We start from the raw sequence: 24,125 nt of genomic DNA, 5'->3' as shown, positions 1-24,125 counted from the left end.
CATTTTTAATAGCAACACCCCCCTGAAATTTGAAGTTGTAAACCGATTTTAATAATTTTTTTTTTGAAATGTCAAGTACTAAAAGGTCTACCTTGGGACAAAATTTGAAATGTTTATTAAAGTTTCAGAGCATACCTACTACGATATTTTTTCTTAGTCGAAAATCGGGATTTTTTATTAGCGATGTTTTTATTGAAAAAATCACTACGCCACTGGATTCAGAGTACCTCTAAACAGGTGTGGCCAAAATTTCATGAAAAAATATTCATTATTAACAAAGTTATGACAACTCAAAAGTTCGAAAACTCACACAGCTAACAGTCATAATATATCATTTTTTTATGATTTCAACAATAAAGTGCCGCCAGATAAAAAAAAACAAATAGCGTAAATATTTTTAATGAAAATAACGGAATTACATTCACACAATTCAACTAACAATGAAGCAAAAAATTTTAATAAACTTAACTAAAACTAATTAATGAAATGTTTCGATTCAGTGCAACAATTAATTCTAACTCATATTCTACTAGCCTCTACTAATCCACCACGTATTTCGATACATGTGTCGTAGCACTTACGAATGTTTCTGATTACGTTCCTTAGTTCTTGAGGGCTAATATCTGCACATACCTGTCGAATTCTTGCACAAAGTTCATTTCTATCTCTTGAGCGGATTTTGTAAACCTTTCGTGTGAGAAGTCCCCAGAGGAAAAAGTCCAAAACTGTGAGGTCTGGAGATCTGGGTGGCCACTCTATAAACGGACTACCACGGCCTATCCATCGGTTTGGAAAATGTTCGTTAAGCTATTGCCTCACAGCTCTGGCATAATGAACTGAACACCCATCTAACATCTAAATGTGATCGTTCATTGATTGGCAGCTCGTGAATAGCATTCCAATACTCTGTGTTTAAAAATTCTAGAAACCTGTGCGCATTATTGTTTTCCTCAAAAAAGAAAGGACCAATAATTCGTTCGTTCAATATCCCACACCAGAGTTTGTTTTTTGGGAATACTGGCTTTCACAGTTTATTACCCAGTTAGGATTATCCGCTACTCAATAGCGACGATTCTGTGATGACACTACTCCATTTGTAGTGAAAGTGGCTTCGTCGGTATATAAAATATTTTTTAGGAAATTTCTATTGTTTAAATATTCCCTTTGGGCCCATAAACAATATTCTAGGCGTCTTGCTTCGTCGCCTTCTTGAAGTGTGTGTAAAAATTTTGGCTTGAAAGGTTTAATATTCTTCGCCTTGAGACATCTCCGAATAGTTTCTCGTGGAATATTCAAATCTAAAGTGGCATTCCTTATACTGGCATTAGGATTATTTCCGAAATAATCTAAAATGATTTGATCATTCCTGTCATTCCTGTTTCGTCTTTGTACAGGATTACTTTTTAACATCATTTTTGATACTGCACCAGTTTCATTGAATATTTTATTTACCGTACCGCAGCTAATACCAGGACGATCTGGATGTCTCTCATTAAATACTCTACAAACCTCTCTAGCACTTCTAACGTCATCTCCCGAAAGGCGTACAATTTCAATTTTCTCTCTTACGCTCAATCTTGCAGTCATGACACAAAATAATTCGAAGAACTCTAAGGTGAATATTGTTGACAATAGTACACTTGAATCTTTCATTTCCATGGCAACTAAGATTTAAATTGAAATAGTAGGTCTTAGTTTTAGTTAATTTGTGTGAAAACTTGAATGTAATTCCGTTATTTTCATTAAAAATATTTACGCTATTTGTTATTTTTTTCATGTGGCGGCACTTTATTGTTGAAATCATAAAAATAATTTGTTAAGCCAGTTTTTTATTTCTTTCAAGAAATATATTCGGAAGGATATTTACTAAACCATATTGGAGATTCGTTTAAACTATTTTATATCCTCATTAATTGTACCCCATAACTCTAAGTTAGACGAACAACCCCAGAAGTATCATATAGTTGCATATATTGTCATTTCAGTAGCGGAACCGGAAGATCTCGGCCTACTGTCATCCTTTGTAGCGAACCTTACGTCATATAGTATAGTGCACAAATTCCATTTCGATAGATTGATGGATTGAGCCGTTACGTAGTAGAGAATATCATGTGAAGAAGTCTAGAAGAAAATAACATCTTTAATGAAGAGTTCGAAATTTTGCACATAGAAAATAAAGGTTTGAAACTGAATCATTGGGAAGCAATGGAAATTAATAAACTTAAAAATTCAAACATTCTAATGAATGACCAACTAGATTTGAATAGGTCACCATTATTGAACTTGTTTTCTTAAAAACCGAGAAAGAATTATTATTGATGTAGATGTGAGGTAATATACTTTAGGTAATCATAATTGAACAGGTACGTTATGTAGAGGTTCAGGTAATTTCTTAGAGGTAGTCTCAATTATGGTTACCTGTAGTATATAAATAGTAATGTAAGGATAATTTGATGTGCAAATCACTTGAAAAAGCTAATGTCTTAGCGAAACATATTGTGATATATTTTTAAAATATATCACAACAAATCGTTGAGGTGTAGTTTTTGAAAATTATCTACTAGGTATTCATTAGAGGCCTTTCTTGAAATATTTTCACATTTCCAATAGTTTTTTTATATCGAGTGGTCCAACGAAAAGTAACTTGTAATTTAACGCATTCCTCAATTTCTCTCGTGCGTTTTTTGGTTCAAATAACAACAGCAGATAAGTGTACAAAAAGAATTTAGGCAAACGTTCATTGATTCAGTTCGGTTGCTTTTGAAATTATTTCAACTTTACTGTAAAAATGGTTCATTCCATTCATGAACGAGTTAAAATGGTTAAATTTTATTATCAACATGATAGTTGTGCTAGACTTACTGCTCGCCTCTTTAATAACAGTCATCCCGGGAAAAATGTGAATGATTCGTACGTTGCCAAGTTAGTCCAAAAGTTTGTCGATACCGGATCTGTCTGTAATGTGAAACACCAGCCACGGAAACCGATCAGAAATGAAGCAGTGGAAGTCGCTGTTTTGGGACATGTTGAATTGGATCATACTCAAAGTACCCGTCAGCTTGCTGCAGCCTCAGGTGTCTCCCGTTCGTCCATAATACGGATATTAAAAGCCTATAAGTTTCATCCGTACAAAATTAAATTAGTACAGGAACTCAATGAAGATGATCCTGATAGAAGGCTGCAATTTTGTGAACAACTGAGCCAGCTACTAATTGATGATCCGCACCTATCATTCAACACGTGCTTTTCCGATGAGAATACATTTTTTTTGAATGGAGCTGTGAATAGGCATAATTGCCCTTACTGGGATGACAGTAACTCACACTTATTCCGAGAGGTCCATACCTACTGGGTGTGGCATATTAGGTAGTCATATCGTAGGGCCACTTTTTATTCCTGGGAATTTAACTGGTGAGGTCTACCTGAACATGCTTGAAGATACAATTGATCCTCTCATAATAGAAATAATTGAAAATGACCATAATCATAATGATGATCGGCTTCATTTCCATCAGCAAGATGGAGCACCTCCTCACTATGTTGCTCCGGTAAAAGAGTTTTTAGATGACCGGTTTCCTGGACGGTGGATTGGAAGGAGAGGCCCCATCGAATGGCCTGCCAGGTCACCTGATTTATCGCCTTTAGACTTTTTCCTTTGGGACACTTGAAGTGTCTCCAGAGGAAAAGTGCAGAAGTATAACACCTGATATGCTACAGAATGTTAGGAATAGATTTGAACAAAATCTGTATTATTGTATGGAAGCAAATGGGTCACATTTTCAGTACTTACTGAAGTAGGATTCTACTAAGTCAATTGCACATTTCAAAGTACTGGGTTGTAGTTGTTTTTCTTCATAATACCTACATGTTTGAGTGAAAAACAACAAATTAGGTATCATTGGAAAGATAATTTTGTGCCCTTTCAAATGATATGTCACTCGACCCCACTTTCCATTTAAAATTTTAGAGTTGTTACTCACCCTCGCTAGGGGGTTGAAGGCACAGATATAAAAATACATCTAAAATGTGTCCCCCTCAAAAGTAAAATTGACCTGTCCGAGCATTTTTGCGTTAAGTTACAAAAAAAGGAGAAAAGCAAGTTGCATACTTTTCGTTGGACCACTCTGTATATTCGCAAAACTTGAACCCTTTTCTCATTCAACTGAAACATTTTTAATTCTCAAACTATTTGTTTGCGGAATTTGGCTCAAATTCTGGGTAGAATTAGAAATCGAGTGACATCAGTCATAATTTCTTTTGAAGGTGAAGTCAAATTCTGCGAAATTGTACTCGTGACTCGACTAATACGCGATAAAGTATCGATACACACAGGTCCTGCTTCTCCTGCTTATTCGTTATCCCTCTGCGACGGAAGCCGAATCCTGGCATTGCCAGTGGCGGCATCTAAGCCGAATAAATCATCCGCCAGATGGAATATTTTAGCATTTCTAATGCCACTGCACTGACAACCGAGATATATCGATAAAATATGCACTTTAAATCGGGAACCGAGCTTCGAAAATGCACAAATAAACATCTGAAGGCGAGGCGCGTTTCGTTAATTTACTAATAATAAATATACATTAGGGTCGTCCGACGATTCGAAAATAATTACAAATTGAAAATAGTTTAATGTATTCTCTGAATTGATTTTGCGTGGGAATACGGAGCGGTTGAATGGGGTCTTTTTGTATTAATGATATCGATAAAAAATTAAGATATGCTCGTATTGTCCAATTTTGTTGTCGGCGCAAAAAATCGGTTTTGTTGATCTGCGACAAGAGGAATTCTAAGCATATTTGATCCGCAGTAAAATATAGATACTGAAATCAGCAAAACAGTCGTCATTACAGAGCGATCCCAAATAATTCTGGGTTTATATCAAGGAACGACGATAAAATAGTGCTGTCGCTAACAGAAACACTCATTATGATGATGCTACTTTCTTCAAATTAACTTTAACGAATAGCGGTGTGACGGTTAACTCCACACTAGTTCCTGAGTATGAGCTAGACATCATTAAAATTGGTGATATTAAGGTTGAAAATACTATTAAGACACTGAAACCCAAAGTAGCCATTGGAATCGATGGCATTCCAGCCTACTTTTTCAAGGCTTACTGTGACTTGTTAAAGCAACTACTGACATTGATATTCAATCTTTCGAAAGAAAATCGTTTTCGAAGCTTTCTAAAAATTGGCAGAGTCACCGCTACACACAAATGTAAGAAACAACAGACCCATAACAGTCTTACAGGCTTTGTAGAGGATATTTGAACGGGTAATAATCGAGAATACAATCACGTGGACTCAGTAATAATCGACCAGCAGCATGGCTTTATTCGTAATCAAACTACCATTACCAATTTATGCGCATTCAGTAATTTTGTTACGGATGGAATAAAAAATGACTATCCAATAGACGTTAGGTATATACATTGACTTGGCCAAGTCATTCGACAGAGTTAACCACGAGGTTTTGATCCTGAAATTAAAAGCATTCGGTTTCACAAACAACACACTTGATTTCTTTCACTGCTATCTATCCAACAGAATACAGTTCATACAGTTCAACAACGTAACTTCGTTCGAATTCACCGCTACTTCGGGAGTTCCGCAGGGCTCGATTTTGGGGCCTCTCCTTTTCGTGTTATTTGTCAATAACGTTTCTCTGTATATCGGGTATTCTCAATTTCTCCTATATGCTGATAATCTCAAGCTTTTTAGAAGAATCGAAAGCGAAAAAAATTCTGATATGCTTCAAGATGATCTCAATAATCTATCTACTTACTTTTCAGTATCTGACCTATCTCTCAACGGAGCTTAATGCAAAATAATGAATTTCACACGAAGAAAGTCATCCACTATCAAGGACTATTTCATTAATCACACTAATTTACAGAGAATCAATGTGGTGAAAGATCTCGGGATCATTTTTACTGGTGTGTTCAGTTTCTCTCGGCACATTGAATACTTAGTATCTGAATGTTATACAAAAATGATGTTTGTCATAAGATCTAGCCGTGAATTCAATCACTATACTTGTTTGTTACTCTTAAACTCCATTGTTCGTTCTAAGCTGGAATATGGTTGTGTAATTTGGAATCCAAAGACCTTTTTATATTCTGATACTACAGAAAAAGTCCAGAAACAATTATTAAGAACATGCTTTTTCAGAAAACACCATGTCTGTCCTTTATTTATATCGTATTCTAGCCGATTACAAGAATTTAATATGCAACTATTGAAAGACCGCCGTGAGTCCTCGGAAGTGATTTTCTTTTTAAACATTCGCAGAAAACTGAAAGTACCTGAAATTCTCTATCCTATTGATTTTATTGTACCTGACGTAAGACTGAGAAGAAGAGACCTATTTCATATCTCAAACAATTTGTCTCCTCTTCAACAATGTCTCGAAACCAGGGCCGTACGCAGATTTTTATTTCGGGGGGGGGATTAATATAATATGTATGACATATCCGAATGCAGGATACTCTATCAAGTAAGGGAAATGATTTCTAAGATGATTTTCATTTGTTGATATGGTGTGGTATTAAATAAGTTAACACTCGGAAATAATAAGATTTTTTTAATTAAAATGTTAAATATAAAGGTTTCCAATATGTATTACACATGAAAAATTCCTCACAAAACAAAGTCCAATTTTCTTTTTTTATTTGCAAAAATATGTATGACTTTGTCGGTGTGAATGTCAATGTCTCTATGATTTGACATAAGAGCTAATCCAGTGAGTCGATCCGGGCCACTGGAGTTCCTTAGATAAGATTTAAGCCTCTTCGGTGCAGAAAATGATCTCTCTGGTGTACATGTTGTCACCGGCAAAGTTGCATAAATGTTTAATAACATGAAAATATTTGGGTAGAGTTCAGCATTGCACTCTCCAAGAGCCTCAATCGCGTATGATGGTCGATCTGATTCATCTCTTCGGCTTCAACAAATTTTCCAAAGTTCATACTCACTTTGTAATAAGCTCAGATCAACTTTATTTTTGTACATAGACAAGTTTTCTAGATCCAGTGATTTGTCACAGCAAACAGACGGTAATAAGCAGTATAGGCCGGATAGAATATTTTTGTGGTCCACAAATCTACTTTTCAGTTGGCCAATGAAATCGTCCAAAACTGGAACAGCTACAGCTATACGAAAATATTGTTCTGGATCGTTTGCTTGGAAATTGCTGCGATATATTTGAACGGATGTCAATCGTGGTATACGAATCTCTTCATGAACCTCGTCTAATATTGATTTTGCTGTTTTGAAAATTATTGAGAATTGGGCCTCAATGTTGGTTCGAAAATTTTCAAAGATTTGAACAACATTCTCGATATGATCTATACTTGACACTAAATCACAAAGAGGAGACTGTAGGATTTTGCAGAGTGTAATTGTGTAGGAGAACACGCTTTCCAGAAAACAGAGACTTATAACAAATTCACTTGCAATCATAGATTTTAAAAATAATGAAGCATGCTCAAGTTATGAGCGCTCAGGCCATAATTTGCAAATTTAAATCGTTGGGAATGCTTGCGTGCCCAAAGCGCACCAAATATTCGCGAGAAAATGTCTGGAGTTGGTTACAATCAATACTATTTTTTTATTGATTAGTAGTTTATTGAAAAAGGAAAAATCAAAAAAATTAGGCGATGGTGGATGACACCATCAGACAGAAGTAGAACTGTTATTAGATTGATGAATATATTTAAAAATAAAATATGCCCTCAAATTATGAAAAAGGACGTAGTATTTGGGATATTTCGGGGGTGGGGTTCTGACCCCTCTAACCCCCCTCTGGGTACGGCCCTGCTCGAAACCATTAACAAAATGTTGAGGAACTGTGAACTGGATATATTCAGTATTACAGATGTGTCAACCGTGTCTGAATTTTTTTACGATCATTTTATTATTTATATTGTTATATTTTATATAGATTTTACCTGTATCAATGGTACCTGTACCTGTATAATGGTTACCTGTATCAATACGTAAGTACACCTAATTTTTTTAAATTGGAGGTTTCAGCTCATCCAAAATTAAAATTATAATGAATCGTCTAAGATACTTGTTTTTCTTCAAATAATGAGTCAAAAGAGAATCACTTATCACAAGTCCATTAGACTAAATTCAACACTACGTAGGAGCGAAGAATCAATTTCAAATCTACTTCTGATACGCAATATACCTACACCCCTTTCGGAACTCCCTCAACTCATCACATATAGTGCATTGAAATTCAAAGCGCTACTAATTTCGATATTCATGGGAAATGAGCGGTGTGTAAGGCCAATTGAGGAACAATACTTTGTCTCGCATCCAACAAAGCCTCAAAGAAATCCTCTCGCGACCGACGTAACCAATTTTCAATGTGAAATAAAAGTATTCTTTCTATAGAATTGGTCACGGAAGAGATTACTTTGTGACAATCTGGATATTGAAGGAGTGCATGAGATTTCAGCAACACAAATTGAAGAAGAGGTGAATAATGGTGAAAACGTAGCTGGTCGATTGCTGGCGTGGCGACCAATGCTGTGGCGACGGGTCGCCGTGCACGTGACTGTGCGATGCCCTTTCCACTGGAACCAGCTTTACGCTATCTCTCTCGCTATACTGATGAGCTCGGATACCTATAGTGTATACAGTTGTGTTTACTACAGTATCCATAACCTGTGTTTTACTGAGTAAAAAATTGAAAATAAAATATATCTGACAGTGATAATTTAGAAAGTGAAAGTGAGCATCATCTTGCAAAGAAAGCAAAATGACACACTATCAAGTCATCAGTAAGTAAATTATATTTATGGATCGTATGAGTTTGATCTTCCTCTTGAAGATTGTTTGGTGTTTGTGTTTGGTGTTGGAGAAAAACTCCAGTAATACCCATTCATTGTTGATAGATAAATATATAGTCCCAACAAACTATCAATTGAATCACAAATATGCGAAATATGTAAATTTTTTAATTTTCAGCTTTTATTGATATTTCAATTTTTTATTCTCTGGTTTTTGTTTTAATAAAATTGTTATTTTCGGTTAATTTTTTTTTTATTTTTAATTTATATTATATTAGACAATGGAAGTCCGAACTGATGAAAGAAACCAAATAAACTGAACTGTCCAGTTCACTTGAAGCAGATAAAAATCTGAGTAGAAGTTAGACAAAAGTTATTTTCTTCATTCTATATTCAATATGAATTCCTACATATATATATATATATATATATATATATATATATATATATATATATATATATATATATATATATATATACATCGGAAAAGTGTAGGGATATTTTTATGACATACTAAATATCATAAAAATAAATGCATGAGGTCGTTTAATTTCGATTAAATTGGTACACTCGACCACCCTGTAGATTTCTATGGGTTGAACAAAGCCTGCAAAAACGGTAACTAATCTTTTATCAAGTTCTTTACAAACTGTAGGTTTTCGGCTAAAATGAATAATCTGAAAGTGTCGAGTATGTACATTCTATGCAGTTCTTGCTCAGCAATTGAACTGGAAATATTGTGCTTTAACATGGAACGCCATCACTCACCATTGGCTGAGATGAATAGAGCTGTAGGGCTTCTTCAAGGTGGTATGCGACAAAATGATGTAGCTCTTCGTTTGGGGGTCTCCCAAAGTGTTATCAGTCGATTGTGGCGGCGTTTCCGTGAAACTGGCAGTCCAGCCGAACAACATCCAGGGCGAGGACGCGCTACAACTGCAGTTCAAGACCGATTTTTGGTCTTAACCGCAAGAAGACAACCGACAATCACAGCACCTGAGTTGGTTAACTTGTTGCAGCAGACGCACCAGGTAACCATTGGTCGTGATACTGTCAGAAATCGACTGCATGAAGCAGATCTCCACAACAGAAGGCCACTTAGATGTCCACCTTTGTCGAGAGGCAATCGCGGTAGAAGATTAGAGTGGTGTCAAGAACATCAAAACTGGGATGCAAATGATTGGGCCACAGTTTTGTTTACAGACGAATCCAGATTTGGATTTCATCCAGATTCTCGTCGAGTAAGACTGTGGAGACGACCTGGAAATAATGAACATTTGAGACACGTCCAGGAAGTCCACACATACAGAGGTGGTACAGTAATGCTATGGGGCGGAATCATGATCGGCGGCAGAACCGATCTCGTTTTTCCAAATCGCTCCCTCACAGCTCGACAGTACCTCGACACCATTCTTCTACCTATCGTCCGTCCGTTTGCTGGTGCTGTTGGTGAAAACTTCCACCTAATGTACGATAATGCTCGTCCACATGTCGCGCGTCTAGTGACTGACTGGCTCACCAACGAAGGAATTGATGTATTGCCATGGCCAGCACAATCACCGGACCTGAATCCCATCGAGCATGTGTGGGACATGCTTCAACGAAGAATTACTCCGCATATGGGGAACGTTCACACAACGTTTCAATTGAGAGAGCTTTTAATCGCTGAATGGGCAAATGTACCTCAACAAGACATTGACAATCTCATTCTGTCGATGCACTATAGATGTAGGGCCGTAATAAACCAGCGTGGAGGCCATACTTTGTACTGATTCCAATTTTTTTGTATTATGATTTTTTTTTCGGGGTGCCAAGAAGAGCCATATTTTTTTTAGTTTTACTTATATGCGCACTCAGTATTTTTGACCATTTAATAAATTTTGTTGTAAGTTACATTCGTTTAATAATCACCCGTCAACTTTTTTTTCCCTAAAGCGATCTAAAAAAAAATTATTGCCATTTTTTAAAATATCCCTAGACTTTTCCGATGTGTGTATATTTGATATAAGATTGAAATTGAGATTTCAAGTTACTTCGGAGAAAATTGCAGCAAATATCTTCATCAGTGTCAGTCTAAAAGCCTTCGATAACAAATCATCCCTATCCTTGAAGACTAATGTCTCATCTGTCTCATCTACTTCGACAAAGTATAACAGGGCGGAAAAGTCCCCAAAATAAATTCAAATTAATGCAAGCTTCTAGACTAATAAAAAGCTGTTCGCAAAGTGCTAATGACGTAATAATAATGGTTGTTCACAATTAATATCGCATAACGCTAAACAGGCCTAGAGGGCTGTTGTGCAGTAATGGCTGCTCATTTGCATCTATTAACATACGAATTTTCATAAAACTAGCCGAGCGCTAATGAAAACCCTGTGATTCGAGCCATACTGCACGCCAACTCGATTGTGAATATGATTAATGGCAGATTCATGAAATGATATTCCTTTTAGGAATTTATATTAGCAATGGCGACATTTTGACAGAGTAGACTCTCAAATCGATAATTGAAATAGTCACTGTGAAAAGTCATTTATTTTTAACACGCTTTTATTAGCTTCACCTGTTTGTTTGTCAGTCTTTTTGTAACTCCAGAATTATCAACATTATTGCTTGATCTATTCGCGGGCAGATGGCGCTGTATGTAGCCTCCTTGATATATCGACATTATTGATTGATCTATTCGCGAGCAGATGGCGCTGTACGTAATCTCCTTGTTATATTGACATGATTGCTTTATCTAACCCCCTTTGCGCGCCTGCTGCCTTATTTGTGTCCCCCCTTTGCGCGCCTCCTGTCGTGGGCTTGGTAGCTGATTTTCAGGCTCCCCCTCCGGAATCCGAAAAATATCAATGGTTATTTTTCTATAAAATGTAAGACTAAAAAACACGCTTTTATAGCATACGAAACTAAAAAATGAAAAATAAATATAGTTTTAAAAACTTAAAAACGCGCTTTTAAATAACATCGAACTTTTTCACTTGGAAGGATCGATCGCAGCTTGAGAAATGGTTCTTATGGAGATTCTGTGAAACGTGTTCTTCCTTACGAATCAGTAGAGAGTTGTCCTGAAAATCTAGAGAAGAAAATTGGATTGGATAATTTAGGAAACACTTGTTACATGAATAGCATTTTACAAGTGTTGTTCATGACGAAGAATTTCAAGAACGAAGTTTTAATGATGAACGAGAATGTTTCCTGCTTATTCATCAAACTCAAACAACTGTTCATGCAGCTGCAGTTTCGTAAGAAGGTATCATCTTTCCCTCCAACCGATTTCCTGGAGTCTTTGAAGTCCACTAGATACTCGTTAGGACAACAAGAGGATTGTTCCGAATTCTTGGGGTTCTTGTTGAATACTCTTCGTGAGCAAAACAATAGCAAAATCAATACTCCCAGCCGCTCTGGACTGAATGATTCCGTACAACCCATCTCGTCTTGTGTTTGTAAATCTTTTGCTGGAAAAATCCTCACTTTTTTACTTTGTGGTAAATGTTCAAGAAGTACTGAAAACTTATGTGAATTTCTGGAACTTCATCTAGCTTTTCCTAATACGACTAATTACCAGTCCGTGCAAAGCTTATTGTTAAATCATCTGAAAATGGAATTTTTAACAGGTGATGATCAACTGTATTGTCAAACATGCGCCAAACTAACTGACTGTTATAAGGAAACAAGTATAGCTGAGGCACCAGTCAATCTAATAATAACACTGATGATATTCAAACAAGACTCAACCTCTAACGGAAGCAAGAAACTCTTTGGAAGGTTCGAAATAGATGAACATTTCAACCTAGCAGACCACTGTTATAATATTCATGCAGTCATTGTTCACTGTGGTTCTGGCGTTGAACGTGGTCATTATTACGCCTTGGTCAAAGAAGAAACGGACTGGTTTAAGTTTGACGATAGTCGTGTCACGAAGTGTTCTGGCGATGCATTGAATTTATTGGAGCCTCTGGAGACACCCTACATTTTTTTTATGAGAGAGAGGACATTGTTGGATCAAGATCTTCAGATGATGTGGTGCTGCAGGTTTTTCCGGGTTTTCCTGCAGCTGAAAAAGCAAATGCGTCACTGGAATCAATGAAGTCGCCCGGAGCGCCAATTAATTTTTATTGTTGTATTTATTTTATTTTTAATGTCATAAACATCGAACTAAAAAGTTAAAAATATTTTTTTCAAATAAGCTTAAAACCATAACGAACGAAAAATACAACTATTATTGTGAAAGAATCGTGACTTATTTAAAAAAAAATTATTGTCAACTTTTCAGTTCGATGTTCCTTAAAAGCGTGTTCTTTAGTTTTTGAAACAATATTTATTCGTTATCAACGGAACGGAACGAGATATCAAGGTCGGACAAAATTCACGTGAAAATATTTTATATTTAGTACTTTTTGATATAATGAGCATTTATGAAATAGAAATCTTTTCAATGATTATGTATCTCTTGTCATTACAGAAAGCTTTGAACATAAGCCTACTAATATCAGATATCTGAAAATTATGACATTATTAACATCAATGCGCCAATTTTGCAAAAATTTTTCATCAATATTCAGTTTCCAATTGTAAAACTCAGATTACTTGTAAGTATTGTCCATTTTTTTTTAGTTCTTTCCTATTGTGTTTTTTTATTCAATATTATTGAATAAACCACTGAACCACTATCATATCCGATTGTTGTAAGGTCTACAATCGGTTGCTGAGACAAAAAACAATGGAAGGGCTCAGCAGCGGGAGCAAAAACACTTTATTTGAATTTGAAATGTGGATAGTAATCAGTAATAAGAGGTTCATTACCAAATAGTAGCTCCATATATTAATAAAGTTTTCATAGAAAAATATTCATTATTGAATTGACAAGCGACTATGTTTTTCTTTCGGATTCGTAATCTACACGTAGGAGAGTTCTGCCTTTGCAAAAGTTGTCAGAGTTATTGAAAAATTAAGCGTATGGCGCTTCTGTAATATTCCAGACTTGAATAGATTTTCAAGCTACCTGAATGGATAATGTTGTTATGCTCCTTTCAATTTGACAGGCTGATTGACTAGGAAATTAAAAATTAATAATACTAACAGCGTCTTTGAAAAGACGAACTTCTCAGCTTCAGTAACTAAAGATGAAAGTTAGATGGAAGTTCATATAATGAAAGAAATATTGGAAAACTAAAAAAAAGAAAAGCAATTGGAAACTTTCCAGCTGAATGTGAGGATCCTGAGGATTTTCGACCCGTTTTCCGAAACATGTTGACACTCGTATTTAGTGTTGAGATACTTATTTTGAACATTTGGCATCTTTCTTTACAAATCAAATCATTCGATATTTTAGTCGTCAGTAATTGAATAGTTTGATAATAACTTCAAATAAAACATTATTATGCTCGTCGTATAATTCCATAATATCCATGTCGGTATGGTAATTCAAATCCCCAACACTTTCACACCTCATATACCTCGCAATAAATTAAAATAGATCGACCATAGCACACTCTCCTCATTCTACAGATTTCTCATTATCGATAAATTGGCTATAAAATAGCGTAGAAAATTACTGAATGAATTCGCTATTCTTCATATCCTAGATTCAGTTTGGTTACGGTACCGTATACGGTCATCGGGAATGCAATTGATTTTTTTCTAATAATAATTTATTCACAACGATCACATCAACATAACAACAAAGCGATAATAATCGCTTAACTGAGGAACGGTTCGTGAAAGATACTCGTATACACATATAATAAATATAGTTTAAAAGCACTAAAAAACACGCTTTTAAAGAATATCGAAATGAAAAGTTAAAAATATTTTTTTAAATAGTATTATTGTGAAAAAAGCGACGGACGCCTGATATACAAAAATATGGCACAAAGCGTCCACAATAATACTAGTATTTTTCGATCGTTATTGTTTTAAGCTTATTTAAAAAAAATATTTTTAACTTTTTAGTTCGATGTTCTTCAAAAGCGTGGTTTTTAGTTTTTAAAAACTATATTCATTTTTCACTTTTTAGTCCGATTTATTGACAAAAATAATTTTTTTTCACCTAACCTATCTTCCTCTACCGGGTGTCCCACATTTTATGTGACAGGCAATATCTGGTTTGTTGAAGGAGATACACAAAAATGTTTCATACAAAAGTTTTAGGAGTTCATGAGAGCTATATTTTGATATAATTTTTGAATATACAGGGTGTTTGGTGTAGGTGCTACAGACCAAAATTCCATTTTTTAAAATAGAACGCCCTGTATATCATTACATATTCAGATGCTACGTTAAATTCTGATATCATTTCATGTTTGGTTTTTGAAATTCGGTTACGGCGTTGTTGAGTTATTGCTTAAAATGTAAAGTCTTGAGAACGACTATTATTTTTAAAAATATCTCATACAATTATTCTCTCTGCATCAGATCACATGAAAATTAGTCAAAATTTTGGGTGTTCGAAGTAATGGTTTCAATTTTGAGTTGTGGAATTCAGTCAGGAATCATTTTGAATATGAAACAATTGCGAAATTGAAAGAGGTGTATTCGAAAACAAATCTTTGATTAATAACAATGTAAATAATATAACTTGATGAATCATTTCATAAGAATGGTAGGTACCTAGAAATAAGTCATAAAAATTGTTCAAAGTGATGCCCATTAGATATTATACAGGCTTCGAGACGTCGAATCACTTCTCTCGTACAAGTCGCTCTTATAATATCAGGCGTAATATCACTGCACGCTAGTCGAATTTTCATTTTCAGATCATCCACATTCAAAGGGGAAGTAGTGAAAACAATATCTTTTAAATAATCCCATAGGAAAAAATCAAGCGGTGATGAATCTGGGGAACGAGCTGGCCACCGAATTGGACCCTTATTACCAATCCATCTATTTGGGTACGTTCTATCCAGATATTCAGTAACAACCTGTGAATTGTGAGGAGGAGCACCATCTTGTTGCCACCAAATTCCTTGTCGTTCTGCTATGGAAATATCTTCCATCAACTGGATCAAATCATTTTCTAGAAAATGTAAATATCGCAATCCATTGAGATTTTCATTGAAAAAGTAAGGTCCTATGATGCGGCCATTGAACAATCCACACCATACATTAATACCCCAAGTAGTTTGAAAATTACTTTCGCGGACCCAGCGGGGATTTTCTTGAGACCAATAGTGACTGTTATGTCGATTCACAACTCCATTATTGTGGAATCGCGATTCATCGCTCCACAAAATTTGACTGAGGACTTTCATGTAATATTACCTGAATACAAGCAATGAATTCAAGTCGTCGTTCAAAGTCCGTGGATTTCAAACCTTGTACCAACTGAATTTTGAATGGGTGGTATTTATTTTCTTTCAGAATTCTCTGTACATTAGATTTACTCACACCGACTTCTTCTGCAAGAGTACGGATAGAAACATGTGGATGAATAATAATATAAGCCAACACATTGATCTCTAAATCATCAGTTCTAACAGATCTCGTATGATGACGATGCTTTATAGTAGAAGGAAATGACCCAGTTCGCAATTTTTCTACAACTCTCGAAAAAGTCATTCGTGACGGAATGGGTCTGTCTGGAAAACGTTCTTGGTATAGACGTTGTGCTTGACGGCAGTTTTTCTGACATTCCCCAAAAATTAATAACATATCAATGCAATCACTTGGACTAAACGCGAAAGGCATACTGGAGTTTTCGCACAAAGAACACAGTTACTGTTTTGCAAAGAATCACTGAATCGAACTGACAAGTAGATACAATTCAACAACATTTGTTACTATGGCATCAACAAGCATAAGCTACTTGATGAAATTGTGCAATATAAAGCAATTCACCCTCAAGTTAGTCACATTCTCAAGAATTTCAATATTATATTCAACTGATATCGATATCGTATCGTAGAGGTGAGAATAATGGTTTGTATTCAGTAGTAGTCTAGTTCAATTTAATAAAAGATATAGACTGGATTCGTTTACGAGTAAATACGTTTTTTTGAAACTTTATATTTAAGGAAAAGTGCAATAACTCAACAACGCCGTAACCGAATTTCAAAAACCAAACATGAAATGATATCAAAATTTAACGTAGCATCTGAATATGTAATGATATACAGGGCGTTCTATTTTAAAAAATGGAATTTTGGTCTGTAGCACCTACACCAAACACCCTGTATATTTAAAAATTATATCAAAATATAGCTCTCATGAACTCCTAAAACTTTTTTATGAAACATTTTTGTGTATCTCCTTCAACAAACCAGATATTGCCTGTCACATAAAATGTGGGACACCCGGTATATAAATAAATAACAAAACAACTGTTGTTTATGTGGCTTGTGGAGGTGGTATTGAACTATAATTTATAATTTGCCTTAATTGTTGATTTATAAAGATACTTTCCCTTTTTTAGTAGAATATCTAGGTACGTATAAATTATTCCAACTTGATATAGGCGCTGTTGCCAATATGTGAATTAGGAACAAATCCCTTTAAAAATCAAAACCCAACATTTGAAACATCAATTTGCATACTTTTTGAAGTGAATTTGAAAAACCCATGAATCAAACTCAACTTTATTTTGTTCAAACTTGCATTTGCTGTAATAACCCAAATTGAGGATCATTCCTCATTACCATAAAGTGAACAAGTCATCAATCACACATATTCTCATACTAAATAAAGCCCCCAGAAAGATTCTTTTTCATATTGAAGTACCAAGTATCCAATTTTTCAGGAAGAAGAGTTTAAGAACGCTGTTACATTAAACCTGTTGAACATGACTCAGAATATTATCATTTGCGGTGGGCTGTTGATTGGGAGCTTGCTTTGCGTACATCTTGTCGTAGATAAGCCCAAACTCAAAGCAGATGACTACGTACTCTTTGCTACTTACATCGTTCAGCTTTATGTACCGCTCAACTGGTTTGGTACTTATTACAGGTGATTTCAATAAAAAATCTGACATTCATTGTTTGTAGTAATCCTTGAACAACTTTGTTGACTCTACTAGATCGGATACTTTTTAGTAGGGACAGCAAGTGCTCTCTGTGATTCAATTATTGAATGCTGCGGAGAGGCATGGAAAGCGAATTCTAAATGAGTGTCATTATATTTTAGAGCGATTCAAAAAAATTTCGTTGATATGGAAAACATGTTTGATCTATTGAGAGAGGAACAGGAAGTTATCGATGCCCCTGGAGCGGGGGCTATTTCAGTCAAAAGGGGGGCTGTGGAGTTCAATAATGTCACTTTCGGATATCTCCCGGAGATATTAGTTCTCAAAAATGTTACGTTTTCTGTACCGCCTGGAAAAACTGTAGCTTTGGTAAGTTTTACAGAATACATGGAATCACTTTAACAGTTCTAATTGATTTTGATTTTTTAAAAAGGATTGACATTAAGTTGAGTCCTCATTTATTTATTTATTTGCCGCATTGCCTATTTTTACAAAATAATTAACAAATTCACACATATGTACTATCAGGTTGACGTAAAAAAATATGAATAAATATAGTTTTAAAAGACTAAAAAACACGCTACTAAAAATAACTTTTTAGTTCAATGTTCTTTAAAAGCGTGTTTTTTAGTTTTTTTAAACTATATTTCACTTTTTAGTCCGATTGTCAAAAAAAAATTTTTTTGAGTTCTAATCACTAGTATTATAAATCTAACAGACGCGGCGCACGAATGTAAAGTTCCTCTCAAACATCATGATAAAGTTTGAGGAGGTCTCAAATTCTATAGTAATACTGAGATGCAGTAAGTCTCCAACAGAGGGCAGACAGTTATAAAATTTGTTTCGAAGTAAAGAGAAAATTTGCAGTAATAATTTCAAAAAAACAATTCAGTCTTGATGCTTTGATTTGAAGTTTCATTCAAAATAACAATGGACTAAAAATATTTTTTCTGTGAATAGTTTTATTTTTCAAATCAATCTTTTGATTTGATATGTATGTCAAGCACCTTAATTCCAATTTTTCGATTTTTTGAAATATTTGAGCAACTGAATTTTTTATGTGTACAATTTGCAATAAAGTTTCCATTGTTGAAATCCATATTCTGGTTTGCTTTCAAATACTCAAATTAGATTTTGAAATGTATCTTCCGTTTCGTTCAAAACTTTTTTCTGTACTGAATCACGGGTAATTGTAAATATTTAAATATTTCATCTGTAGTACAAAATTTCGCTAACACTTATAATTCTTTAAATATGTTTTTTATTTTGATTTTCTTTTGAACAACCTATCAAAGAGGTTACGTATAGCGGCATCTGCCCGCGAATAGCTCAAGCAATAATTTATAGTTACGTATAGCGCCATCTGCCCGCAAACAGATCAAGAAATAATTGATATTACGTACAGTGCCATCTGCCAGCGAATAGATCAAGAAATATCAATGAGGTTACGTATAGCGCCATCTGCCCGCGAATAGATCAAGCAATAATGCAGATAATTCTGTCAATACAGAGTTACAAACAAACATACATACATATATACATACAGGTGAAGATAATATAAAGCTTGTAAAAATGTTTTGATATAATCCTTCACATGCTGAAGGGTGTACATTCGTTCGTTATTGATACAATCGCGACGTTTCGGCAAGATCGTTCTTACCATATCCATATGCTCTTCAGTTCCAAGTTCAGCTACCAAGTAGAGTGAATGCGATCTTGCCGAAACGTCGAGACTGTATCAAAGACGAACGGACAGTTGGGATACCAGCAAATATGAAAATGTCTGTCAACGCAGCTCCCCAATTTAAATTTACTAATGGAAATGTTGAAAGTATAAGATTTATATAATATTCTTTGTGAGGCATGTTTTTTCTTGTAGAAATACCAATGTTTCTTGCTGTTGTTATTCTGGGTTTCTAACTTTTCACAATCTGAAAAATGAACAAAGTCAAAGAACTTTTTTCGACGCTTGTCAAAGGAAATATATCTGAATTGGAGGGGTTATATTTTTAGGAGTGATTAATTTTTGGGAAAGTTTTTGGCTTTCTACTACTCCATCTTGATACAAAAAACAAGGATGAGGGAATCTTCCAAGGAAAGGAAGGAAGTAATCAATTTTAAAATATGTAACTCTATACATGGATGTGTAGATCATGCAAAGAAGTAACTTTTAGACGCAAACTGAAAAAAAGTCCTCCTGAAACGGCTACTTTCATATAAACATTGAATTACACGAAAGAAAATAATTCTTTCGAAACAAATACTTCTATATGAACACTGAATTATACAGCAGATACTTTTCTCTACTCTGTTTGTATTTCAAACATTCGTTGTGGAATAAAAATCAGATATCATTCACATGAGTTTTACTTTAAATGAATGATAACAAATTGCACTTACGTGGAACACTGTCATCCTCATATTATGTTTAGCCTTAAGACACTTGCCCTAAGACTCTTCAGTACCAAATTGGATAACATTATAGAAAATACACACACTGCATTCATGAATTACGATTTTTAATGTCACGGAATAAGCTTGATCTGCTTATCGATGACATCGTAATGACATTCATTCACCTATTTAATCCCTGCCAAGAGTTTTCCATGTAAGTGCAATTTGTTACCATTCCTTTGAAGTAGAACTCATGTGAATGATATCTGATTTTTATTCCACAACGAATGTTTGAAATACAAACTGAGTAGAGAAAAGTATCTTCTGTATAATTCAGTGATCATATAAAAGTATTTGTTTCGAAAGAATTTGTTTCTCTCATGTAATTCAATGTTTATATGAAAGTAGCTGTTTCAGAGGGACTTTCTTCAAAATGGAGAAGTAAAAAGCCAAAAACTGTATTTCCCAGAAATATATCTGTTTACTTTTTTGACAAATTAATGACTGAATTATGCAGTGATTTTTCATTTTGTCCTTATAATAAAAGAAACATAAATGTTTCATACGATGGATAGTTTAGTTTATCAATCAGTTAATGTATGATTTTATTAATTTCTTAGATGAAAAATTTGAAAAGAACAGAAGATCGTGATGACAGTAAAAAATATATAATGCCACTGAAAATATACCCATAAGCGAAGATGATGAAACTGAAAGACCCAGAAAGCTCAAATCGACATCAAGATAATTTATCTTGGTAATACTTTCACAGCTAAGTTGTTCATTATTATTAGGTAAATAACTATAGGTGCCAGATTATCTTTGTTAGATTGAAGAAACCAGATTTACTCGAATAATCAAACTTCATCTTTCCAAAATGTTGATATTTTTGATATTATCGTTCTTCCTTTTATATGAATATAAGTAGATATTCATCATCTCCCACAATTATTTTAGGTTCTTTTTCAGTTTTATAAACTAAAAATTGAATTTGAAAAACAAACAAATGAAAAATATTCAGTATGAATGGGAGTCGTTGTAAATTGGTACTCATCTCTTGGTAAAATTGTTCAACATTTACAAATATAATCGTTTGAGAGATTTACCTTCGTCTTCGGCAAAATTAGTATTTTCGAGTACCCATATATTGTGAGATGAGTACTTCAAAGCCCTCACTTGATTCAATCATTTGATAGATTTTTGAAACCACTGATTCGTTTCCCACAACGTCAGCATTTCGAATAATTGACCACAAAAACCAAAAACCAATCATCATTGATCATCGAATGTGGATCGATAATGTAGAAGTAATTGTAATATTACCAAGTTCTTGAACGAATTTGTTTTCAGCGCCTCCATCTCAGAATAATCAATGAATTGCTGAAGTATTCTATGAAATCGTTCGAAAATTGTAAATTAAATTATAGTCTAGTTAGCGAGTTGGAAATGGTGAAAAATAGAGATATAATGGTCGAAAAAATACTTGCGATGGCTTAATCGATCCGTAATGATATCTAGAAGAATGTGCTGAAACCCTAAGTTATAGACAAATTAAGATGTCTAAGATATTTCCAAAACTATAAAGAATTGAGGAATTAAAAAAAGCAGTAAAGAGGATCTTTCTATTATCTCTATCATTTATAATTGTGATTTAACGCCCAAAATAGACATCCACGGATTAATTTGGGGATATCGACGTGGCATCTAAATCGAGCACGTCATTTGAAATAATTTTTTCAACCATTAAAATGAATATCAATCCAAAAATTCATAAAAATTAGGGTGGGTGTATTCTGAATACTATAAAAAATGGATTCTCGTTGGAAAAAAATCACTTGGTGAATTATTTAAAAAGCTAGGTAATTATCAATAAACAATATTTTAATTGGCTTGCGTCTTTATTGAAGACCACAAAAATGTATAAATAATTTTTCAAAAGTGTTTCGGTTCATGGAGCTCTTTTCATACCTACCTACTTAATAAGATGACATCATAAAAGTTAACATTTTGATTATGGTAATTTTTATAGTAACAAAAAATAAATGATCAACGTATTGTTATATTTTTTTTATATTTATTATATCATCTTTCCGTTTTGTACTAAATACAGACATTCAGTGGGTTGAACAAAATTTTGTAAGCGCCATCTGTTTATAAATTGTTCAGAAACAAATAGACTATGTGAGTATTTTTTCAAAAGAAATCTCTATGCTTTTTTTTCCTCATAGTTTGATGATTCTTAGTTTTTAATTGTTTATAATATTTTTTTATATTTCAAATGTTCAAATAAATGTTTATGGTTTGAAATGTTTTATATTTTAAAAATGATGATTGACATTCCTCTACAAATTAATATGAACATTTTCATTAATTAATGATTTCGTTGTTCATTAACAAAACAATCTGTTATAAACAAATTCCCAACCGCAATTTTTTTTTCAAACCGGTAATAATCACAAAAACATTCATACATTTCAAATTTTCGACGATTTTTTTTTATTTTTCATTGTACTTTGAAGAATTTTGTGCTACAAAAGTTGTATGAACCACTCGATTTATAAACTGAAAGATTAATATAACTTTGGAACTATTGAAGATATGAAAATAAACATTGAATATATTTTCATAGAGAATTCATAGATTTTCCAAATGAGCTTTCGAGAAAATCTGTGACAATTATTAATCATTTGTTATTTACATTTGTTTATGAAAATAACAGGCGTTTTTGACGTTTTTTGCAATTTTTTACTTTCAGCATTATATATAGGCTCCAATATGATAATATACCTTTAAGGAAATGTTGTTTATTGATTCAATCTGCAATCGATGTAAATGTTCTTTGAAAAATAATTTGATCTTCAATGAGGACGCAAGTCAAGTAAAATATTGGTAATTGATAATTATCTAACTTATTGAATAATGTACTTCAAGATTTTTTTCAACGAGAATACACATACATTTTTTAATTATTATTCAATAGTTAAAAACATATTTTTGTGAAGTAGATGCCGAATCAGCATCCCCAAATTTACCCTCGGACGCCTATTTTTGGAGTCAAATTAAAATTATATACAGTGTGACCCATTTTTAATGGAAACACCCCCCCTAAAATTTGAAGTTGTAAATTGATTTTAATATATTTTTTTTTAATGTCAAGTACTGAAAGGTCTACCTTAGGACAAAATTTGAAATGTTTATTATCAAAGTTTCAGGGCATACTACGATATTTTTTCTTAGTCGAAAATCGGGATTTTTTATTAGCAAATTTTTTTTTGAAAAAATCACTACGCCACTGGATTCAGAGTGCCTCTAAATAGGTGTGACACAAATTCCATGAAAAAATATTCATTATTAACAAAGTTATGACAACTCAAAAATTCGAAAACTCACACAGCTAACAGTCACATTAATCATTTTTTTTATGATTTCAACAATAAAGTGCCGCCAAATGAAAAAAAAAAACAAATAGCGTAAATATTTTTAATGAAAATAACGGAATTACATTCACACAATTCAACTAACAATGAAGCAAAAAATTTTAATAAACGTAACTAATAACTAATTATTGAAATGTTTCGATTCAGTGCAACAATTAATTCTAACTCATATTCTAGTAGCCTCTACTAATCCACCACGTATTTCGATACATGTGTCGTAGCGCTTACGAATGTTTCTGATTACGTTGCTTAGTTCTTGAGGGCTAATATCTGCACATACCTGTCGAATTCTTGCACAAAGTTCATTTCTATCTCTTGAGCGGTTTTTGTAAACCTTTTGTGTGGGAAGTCCCCAGAGAAAAAAGTCCAAAACTGTGAGGTCTGGAAATCTGGGTGGCCACTCTATAAACGGACTACCACGGCCTATCCATCGGTTTGGAAAATGTTCGTTAAGCCATTGCCTCACAGCTCTGGCATAATGAACTGAACACCCATCTAACTGGACAATTGAATTTGATCGTTCATTGAT

General features: G+C 34.0%; 1 protein-coding gene across 2 annotated transcripts in view; it reads left to right on the top strand.

The window, feature by feature from the left end:
* The window catches only part of LOC141484789 (ATP-binding cassette sub-family B member 6-like), a 66,084-nt gene that overhangs the window by 7,956 nt on the left and 34,003 nt on the right, over nt 1–24,125 (top strand). For both annotated transcript variants that reach the window (XM_074180254.1, XM_074180196.1), the window contains 2 exons: nt 17,544–17,749; nt 17,927–18,134. In XM_074180254.1, the coding sequence (XP_074036355.1) occupies nt 17,586–17,749; nt 17,927–18,134 (372 nt within the window). In that variant the 5' untranslated portion in view covers nt 17,544–17,585. The remainder of the gene's footprint in view (nt 1–17,543; nt 17,750–17,926; nt 18,135–24,125) is intronic.

Source organism: Leptinotarsa decemlineata, unplaced genomic scaffold (assembly GCF_025532065.1).
Source record: "Leptinotarsa decemlineata unplaced genomic scaffold, Ldec_3_MD MMD2_P_RNA_scaffold_1, whole genome shotgun sequence".
Lineage (NCBI taxonomy): Eukaryota > Metazoa > Arthropoda > Insecta > Coleoptera > Chrysomelidae > Leptinotarsa > Leptinotarsa decemlineata.
This window is presented reverse-complemented; position numbering and strand designations above follow the sequence as displayed.